At 37.0% G+C, this 9,254-nt stretch overlaps 1 protein-coding gene across 1 annotated transcript in view; it reads right to left on the bottom strand.

Moving 5' to 3' along the window:
• The window catches only part of MYCBP2 (MYC binding protein 2, E3 ubiquitin protein ligase), a gene marked incomplete at its 5' end in the record, with an annotated part of 156,400 nt that extends 147,759 nt beyond the window's left edge, over positions 1 to 8,641 (bottom strand). Inside the window, 1 exon segment of the mRNA XM_010194319.1 lies at positions 8,573 to 8,641. Coding sequence (XP_010192621.1) covers positions 8,573 to 8,641 — 69 coding nt within the window.
• Between the last annotated feature and the right edge of the window lie 613 nt (positions 8,642 to 9,254).

Below are 9,254 nucleotides of genomic sequence, written 5' to 3'. Positions count from 1 at the left end.
TGCTGAGGTACCAAATATATTTCAGGCAGGGAAGAAAGGATGAAGAGGAAGAAATTTCAATATATTCCACCTGTTTTTAGTCTCTACCTCTCATAACTTGATGAGAACACTGGGACAGAAAATGAAAGCAGCTCAGGCTACAGAACAGTTCGAACCTGTGCTGCAGTCAAAAGTCTAGCAGGGTTTAGGATTCATCTTCTTAAAAGGGGTCAGCTGTTTGGAGTTTTGTTTGTTTGTTTTTAAAATTATGACTGCATTTTAAAGTACATTAGTTGTTAATTTTAATCTACTAGTAACAAAAAATTAAGCTGTTTGCTAAACATATATTAGAAATTAAAAATACCATCTGTCGTTCTGTCATTAAATGAAAAGAGATGACGAGTTCAAAGACTCCCTGGGCAGGATGCTGTGGATAATAAAAGCTAATGGACAAATAAAAATCTAGACCTATGAAGTAACAGGACATCACTGTTTTCAGAAGTCCTGAACCACAAAGTAAGAGTTGGGAAACTGTTCTGAGGAACTACCCCTACCCACGCCCTTACCCTCTGACTACCCTGCCCACCCTTTCCTCGGTATCTGCTGCCTGTATATTACTGTCAGCCTCTGCTGAGACACAGAAGAGCCTTCACAAGGCTGTCATTAGACTTGGAAAAATACTAAAAAAGAACATTTTTTGAAAAACACCTTTTAAATTCTGCCCCATACCCTCCCATTCTGCAACAACACAATGGGACAGAAGGAATGAGAGATTTCAAAATCAAACGAGCAAAAAACCCCAGAACCACCAAAAATCCCTCCCCAGGCAGGGTTATACGTTCTCTTCGGTTCTGTCCTACCAAAGACTAGGCCGGTTTGGGCACATTCTATGAAAAACCAGACTTGAAGCATAAGAGAGGAAGCAATTCACTGTAATACCTCAGTGTAGACAGAGGGCACGCAGACTACAAAAGGAGAGAAGACCCAGGTTAAGAGCACACGATAAATGTGCTTGAACATGCAAGGCAAAATTTGTAGTACCACCAGGCTTGCCTGAGTCAGAGTCACAACTAACTTCACAAGGTTATTTCGGTTTGTTTCTTGTATTCTTGGAGGGCAGTAAAGGTGGCAGCTTTTTGTTTTTATATTTATTTAAAGGCGACAGATACTGTGAATGACCACGTTCATTTGGCAGGAAAGTACACAGTGAATTACGTTACAGTGATTTGAACAGATCAGAGTAGAACTATTCATACATCCGCGAAAGCAGTGATGAGAAAGAAGACTTTAAAATAGCAGAGAAGAAAAGAAAAGAAGTTTGAGACTCAGTGACCTGGATAATGTTTTAATGAGGTGCTTTGTTTTTCTACAATGTGGTAGCCACAACTTTGTACATCAAACCCAAGCAATGTTTCATAACACTTAGTTTTATTATCATCAGAAATAACACAGGCTTCTAAATTAGACCATTTAACACCATATGTTACAAAACCTAACAGAAAATACAAACTAACTTCAAAATACTTCAAAATATTTCATAGATCACGTATTTCCTTTTACTTTTTACTGTAGTGTTATTCTAACTCTACTGGTACATATTTACATATCCTTCCTTTCCATTATTACTACAAAATTATTACAAGCTAAAATATTAAGAAGCAACACGGACAGTGTGTTAATTTTTTTTACACATGTTAGTGTTGGCAAAAAGCACGAAAACATAAAGATAATGAAAAAAAAAGAAAAGCTGGAAAAAGTTCCCTACATATAGACTGAAAGTCTGGAGGTCTTTCTTTCCTCCCTTCAGTTTTTTTTTGTTTTGTTTGTTGTTGGTTTTTCTTAGCATATCACAACCTCTGCCATTAGGGGTTGAAAGAAAACATGAGTTTAGTCCTTGTTCAACATTAGTATCTTCATAATAAGAAAGCTGCTGTTAAAAATCCACAGTATTAATCAGTGCAGTAACTCAAGATACACCCTTATATGTTATTCCAGTATCAAATTGCATCAAAATAGATTTGGACTGATACCAATGATAATGAGCTACTACATACTTCAAAATGCATTTGGCACCAGAAAACTAAACGGTTATAACATATGACTCTTCTGTATGCCAAATATCCATACACACACCCCAAGTATTTTGCAGCTGCTCCTAAGGCAAACACACAATATCAGCTTTCAGCTTTAAAGCTAACTCAGTTGAACTGCACGGGTTAAAAAAAAATATTTAGTAAGTTCCCCATGCATTTCCTAGTTTACTGACAGTTACAGGAAGAGAATATCTGGATCCTCTGAAATATTTCTATCTGAAGTTCACTCATCTCATTAGTATCACGTATTGCAATCCTAACTTCTGTGAAATTTCCACTCCAGTTCCTGTCAGGAGCTCAGCTCAGTCTTTGCCCCAGAACAGCCCAAGTTCTGTAGCTCTCGTAGCCTCTTTTGAAATACACTGGCCAAATTGTTTAACCAGCACAGATAATTTTAGACATTACGGTGCTAGATAAAATAGCAATGTATGTTTTCTTGCCTATTAATAATAAGCTGACTAATTTTCAGAAATAAACTCTCTCCTTATTCACAGCACTTTACAACCATTAAAAAGTCCCTTTACCTAATGATTTAGCTTTTAAACAGCAAGCACTTTAACCATTCTATCTCTCTGTGTTCAGTGTCTCACTTCTCTACAAGACACAAACTATGGTGACAGACAATGATCTCCTACCCAGGCTTGAAGTGCACAAGAACCTCCAGAAAACTCCGCTCTATCTGAACAACATAGCACTAAAATACACAACTCGGAACCAGAGTTTAATTCCTAGCTGTGATGTTAAACCCTGGTGCATTTCTTAGTTCACACCTCCACTCAACCTGCACAGTATCTCTGAGAACTGTACATTTTTTGAAACTAGAAGTATATTCTACTCCATTCTGTTATACACTTGACAAATATAATAGCAATCCTAACAACGTACTATAAGAGTAATTTTGAAATTCACTACCTGGTTTTGTCAGCTTAAAAACACTGGCTTTACGACTGTACTAAAACATTCCTTTTTGAACAATAAGTTGTTTGGCTGTAAAAACAGGTTAAAACTTAAGGATAATTATGACTTTTACTGTTTACTATCTTTTAATTTAGGGGGAAAAATCCTCAACTGAATTAACATTAATTGTATAGGCATACAAATGCTTGGCATGTCTCAAGGCAGAAGGGTGCCGAATGACAAGACAGTTTCTGGATGGAGAGTAGGAAGGGAACTTCCAGCCATTATTTTGGTCTCTCTCCCCCCCCCCTGCCACAAACTTCCCCATTAGGTAAAAGCCACTAACCATCTACTCAGGATCAATTTGCTCAAGTCTCTGAGGGGTTTTAACTATCATATTTACAGTTTCCAGGTCTTCAACAACAAAAAAAATCTCTCTGGAGGTATACGAGCAGGTTGTACAAACATCACTTTCTTACATTTCTTTTACAAATAGCAGTGAAGGAGCTGATTGAAAAAAAAAACCAGGAGAAATCTCTGCCTCTTTAATGCAAATACTCACCCACTGAGCAGCCTTTTTTGTTTTCTCTTTTTCCCCTTTTTTCTGTTCTTCAACAGTCATAGTGGAAAGTATTCAAAACAAAGTATTCAAAAGAAGACACCATATAAGGCAAGTTTCTCCTTTCCAGATTGCAACAGATTCCTAACTTCACTGAGGTCAGATGCACTGAGCAAGTTAGGAAACTGCGACTTAAGTTCACCCCATCATCAACTGGAAGCTTCCTTTTCTGCAACTAATAAGAACCATGGCATCTACACAGCCATACAAATTCCCTGATAGTATGAGATTCATGCTGCCACCTGTACAATCTGTACATTCCCGCTACTGGCTCATAGATTTTGAGGTAGAAAAGATCACTATGAAATTGTAATCATATACTGTACCTACAGAATCCCAATTGGCAATTCTTATGTCCAACTGATAGTGTCTGGTTTAAGTTGCAACAATTCTCTTGATGATACTGCATTTCATGGTGACACAAAACACTTCTACACTGCCAAGGAAAACAGCGGATCATTAAGCCAAAATGTTAATCAACTTTTAATATCTCAGTGAAGCAATTTACCAATTTTGGCAGAACTAGGATTACTAATAAACCCATCAGACTGCCTCTGAGTTATGGCATGTTTCTTGGAGTTAAGCGTGTTGAGATCCGCAGATGTATGAAACATCTTTTCTTGACACTGCGTATAAGACGAAGAGCAACAATCACTTCTGCACCTTTAAATATCTTTTTCTTAATGGCTATGAGAATACTGCAATCCAAAGCACTCATTAAGCATAAGAATACCTAGAAACCCAGCTTCTAAGATGTTTGATTAGAAGATGAGATGACAGGCTCTACATGTTTCTCCTCCCAAAGCATTTGGTTTCTTGGAATATGAAATCGCTATCGCTTTCAAAAAGAATGGAGCTTCAAGACTGGAAAACAGAATTATGCTTTCCAATTTAGTGGTTTCTGTATGAGCTGTAAGAAAGTGGGACATTCTGAAATCTTTACCTTTGTTGTTTCAACTTGGTATCATATATTTAAAATGCATCTTCTTACATCAAGTTACATGATGAAATATACATTGTAAAACTTTGTAACAGATACACAGTAATCACCACATTTTCTGTCTGGAGTGCTGAAAAAATTGATTTAGGCTAGACAGAACATCTAAAATTATATTTTGGTGGAAAGAAAGAGTAATTTCTAAACATAATGTCATTCTTACAACACATGCAGTATTAAACTTCAGAAAGGAGATTCTCAACTGAAAACATACAAGGTAAGGTAACAGTGATGAAAGGTCACTCCATTGGTCATAAGGACCTTTTTCAGAGGAACAGACAAGAGAATCTGTAAGTGCAATAAACCTAATTAAATCCCTCCCAAAACCTGTGTATTTTAGGTAGACAAGACAGAAGAAGATTATGTTCTCCCAACATTTAAAAACAAAATTAAAAAGGCTTTCTCGAAGTTTAAAAAGACACTGAAGAACAATTCAACAACTCAACCCTGAACCACTGAGTAATGAAATCTAAACGCAAGTCTGAAAAATTGCAATAACAATGTAAGCAAACAATTGTGAACACAGTTTTAATATATGAAAGTAAAATTTTATTTCTTGTGTGTTACTTTTTTCCTGAAAGAGGCCACCTTATGAGAGAATGAAGTGCAGATGTCCATAACCCGGTGTGTAACTTGTTCTTGTAAACATAGTCCCTGCTAAATGGCAGGATGCATTAATGTAGATGAGGTTAAACAGCACAGGTTTGGTTCATAAGATAGAGCAACCAGACTCACAAGTGGTCTTCTCAGTTAACCTTCTGTAATGTTCCAGTACACTCAAGGAAATAAGTGGGGAAAAAACGAAAACCCTCTGGTCTCCGTTACACTTGTCTGACACTTGAACAAACTGTTTCCACAGAAGATTAAATCCATACATAGCATATCCTTCTGACCAATTTATTTCCCTCCTCTTGAACCAATTGAGCGCAATAATGGTTTATTCTCAGATGTGATGGAAACAGACTGTAATCTAGGAGAGGGAAGTTAATCTGTTGTTAAATATAGGTAAGGCTATAATAACCATCTGATCTAACCTGTGCATAACACAGAACCTCACTAAACTCTTCTCTGAGCAGTTCAAACAGCTCTTAGAAAGGGATGCCCTCTTGAGGTCAAAACACCCAATAATACAAAAGCCATTGAAAACACTGCCAATTTGAGAAGGTACGTTTTTAATGAGAGAAGTATTTATTCCAGTTGACGCTCTTTATACATCTAATTGTTAGCTTACAATGAATTTGCCTGCTGCATGAACCATCCTTTCCCACGGTTTTATTCCTTCAATTTGTATAAAGCTAAACAAGTCATAGTTTAAAACTTCTGCATAAGCCAAGCAGGTGAATGCTGATCATTGGAAGTACATCCTCTGTCTCTGGAGGACTCCCAGTTTTTCAGTATTCTTCAAATAATGTTATGAAAACAGAAGATGGTGAACTCTGGCTTTTCATCCAGTCTCTCAGCTAAGTGTCCTAAGGAGCACTTCCATGAGTTAACAGTAAAATGGGAAAACCCCAGGGGTGAAAAGAAGGAAGCAGCAATACTCATGGAGTTGCAATAAACTACACAGCCTACAAATTTCTAGTGAGAATTGTTGCCAAAAAACAAGGGGGCAGGCAGGGCAGGGGCAGGAATCCAAGGTGCTACACCCACATCTAATCATCACATATTTATTTTCTACATAAGTCACTCTACTCAGCACTAGATTTCTAAAGCCAAAACACACTGCATCAACATGGAAAACGTTTATACGCCCATTTAATAAAAAGATACTAAACCATAAACTCAAAGAGTTAATGGTAGTTCAAATATAAGTGATCACAACATGACCCCAACTTAGAAACAGAGTAACGTTTCAACTACTGGGCTGCATTAAACACCAATTAATGTTTTATACCTAAAATGTTATAAACATTTAACTTATATGGTGGAAATAAGTTTTGAACAACTGGAAGAAAATTACGTTTATGTTCTCTCCTCTTCAATTACTCAGTTGTCATTTTCAGTAAGTGTAGGGTATAAATAACAAATGTTTTTGTTCCTTCAGCTTCTTCCTAATTCAAGGCCCTCCCTGTCTCTACCAAGCATGTTAAGAGAAAGCTCTTAAAAAACCAACAACAAAAGACAAACACCAATGAAATAAAACAACTCAAATCCATACCACTTTGTCAGTAAACAGAGTTTGACAACATGAAGACATGAAGCTGATTTTACCATTCCTTACTCAGTTACATTTTTCGGGAAATGTACAATTTCCTGCAATCATGCAGGAATAAGCTGCAGTGCCTTTCTGCACTTCAGTGATTCATAACAAACAGCAATGCTCTGCTGGTCAACCTGCCTCAAAACTGCCTAAAATTGAGGTATCAGTAAAAACCACGCAAAAACCCATTATGTCTTTCAAAAGCAGATAAATCTCACTTAATGCTTTAAGTAGGAGCTGGTTTAAGTCCAAGCAAATTCTTGTAAACAACCCTCCACAGACATAAGGTCCAGAGATGATCACTTAGTGCCAAATCTGTAACTGCTGACAAGAACCAGCCTTTAATGCTCATGTCAGCTTTGGCCATTCAGAAGGGATCCTGCATTTCTGCAATGCAACTAAATCCAAGCAGCACATTTGACTGTCAAGCTTGTGAAGAACAGCAGTTCTGGATTTAGCTTCCTACTTGGCAGTTCAACTAGGGCACCACTATCCAGAAAGACAAAGTTCCCTTTATATAGTAACAACGATCAAAGCTGAAAAGTTACCTTGTTTTAAAAGCACAAGTTTCTGTCACCAGACAGAACACACACAGACTAGCTACATTCTGCAAAATTTCTTCCAATTTCTAACTGGGTTTTCTGTGTTGACAGTGGGTTTGACAAAATCAAGAAGGAATAGGGAGGAAACTTCTAATATTACAGCAACTACAGAAAAGGCTGAAAAATTCAGTTTGGACCAGAAATATTTCACCGCACAGTACTGAGAACAGAAGTGAAAACCAGCCCCTTCTATACCATAGTCTGGAGCTGCACTACTTGAGATAAGCAGAACAATTTGGTAAGAATCCAAAAAGGCAATACCAAATGAAGAGATATAGGGCTCGTTTCACCCTCCCAAAGTCATCTGTCTTGAGATATAGTTACTATGTGAGGTTTGGCAAAGAGGGATAAGATGGCCAATTTGATTCACAGTGTATTTGTACTGCGAGGGCATTCAACTAACTACAAAATGTTTTCACTGGATATTTCTGTGGTTCTGTCCTTACCATTCCAGAAATCAGCTATTTTCTCTTTACTGACTACAGTGGGAACCTAGGAAGAAGGTTCCTGCAGTGAGTCTTCATGAAAATCCCTCCAAGACTGTAGCTTAAACATAGAAATAACAGCTCTAATAGAGAAAGAATGCAGCAGAGCGGTACTTTAAAATACTGTTGCTTCTGCCTAGATTTCTTCTCTGCAACAAGTATGCATGTGAACATTTTTATGAAGTTCGCTGTACTGCTCCCATGCAGTTAAAGTGATGGGTGTAGGGCGTACAGAGGGAGAAAATATTAACAGAAACAGGTAAGTATCAGCTATTCCATTATGGAAAAATTTTCAGAGGTAACTTTGGATTCCTTAGACATCGAACACTCTCCTTCTCATTTAGCCAATATGAACAGAATTATTTGCAGCAGCAATCCTTAACTGTTTGCTAGACATGCATCTCTTATAGTTAAATTTTAAGACCAACACACTTAGCTACATTTAAAGTTTAGGAACTGGAGAACCCAAAATTTTGTTTGTATTATTTCATGCTGAACATTAGTAGCAAACACAATTGAATAAGGTTAACATTGGTATCACAGTCATGTAAAATACAGTACAGACAAACAATCCTGGCCTATTGTTATCCTTTCTAAACAAACAAATTGCTAGTTACACTTAGCTTTTTCTTCTATTTCTCTCAGTTGAAATTACTTTCATTTTTGAGTCAGAACTTTATCAAGTCAGTCACAGACTTACCTTGTTGCGTGTTTTTACTTTCAATTTAGTCTTCTGCTTCCTTTTCAATTTTTTCTTGCTAAAAAGTTTCTTACTTCTGAAAAAGAAGAGAAAAGCCATGAGAACAAAAGAATTAAACTCCCTTCCATACCCCATGGTAAACTGCAGCACCAGCAGAGGAAAGAAACTGTCAGAAGTCCTCTAAATTTTTTTCTCCTAAGCGAAAGGAACCAACACAGGCAAAATTTCAGAGTATAAATCAGAATCTAAAGCACTTAAAACAATGCTTTCCCAATTCCTACACTGAATTAAGAACATTTACTCTCACTACTTTAAGTAGAAAATCTGCTAGGGCAGACAAAAAATCCCTGTATTTTATACTGTTTTACCCTGCTGCTTCTATTACAAGGCCATTAGTGTCACACCAATGCTAGAAGCAATAGTTATTAATGATTCTCAGTAATATAGCCTGTTAGTACAGAACATGCATGGTTTATGAAGTCTTTATCAGATAAAAGATTCAAGCCTTCCAAGACAAAAACAAAGCTTTAGAAATTTATCATTTGGCAGAAAAATTCAGTTGGTAGAAGAAACTGTAAATTTGAATACAGTGTTTTTCATTTTTGTCTGGACTTTTCCCACCCTCAGCTTACAGACTCCTCATTTCCATCCCTTTACGTTACAGCTCTAGCTAACACACGCT

The sequence above is a fragment of the Mesitornis unicolor genome, unplaced genomic scaffold, assembly GCF_000695765.1.
Source record: "Mesitornis unicolor isolate BGI_N332 unplaced genomic scaffold, ASM69576v1 scaffold8661, whole genome shotgun sequence".
NCBI classification, from domain to species: Eukaryota; Metazoa; Chordata; class Aves; order Mesitornithiformes; family Mesitornithidae; genus Mesitornis; species Mesitornis unicolor.
The sequence above is the reverse complement of the archived record's forward strand: the minus strand, read 5'-3'. Positions and strand labels throughout refer to the sequence as shown.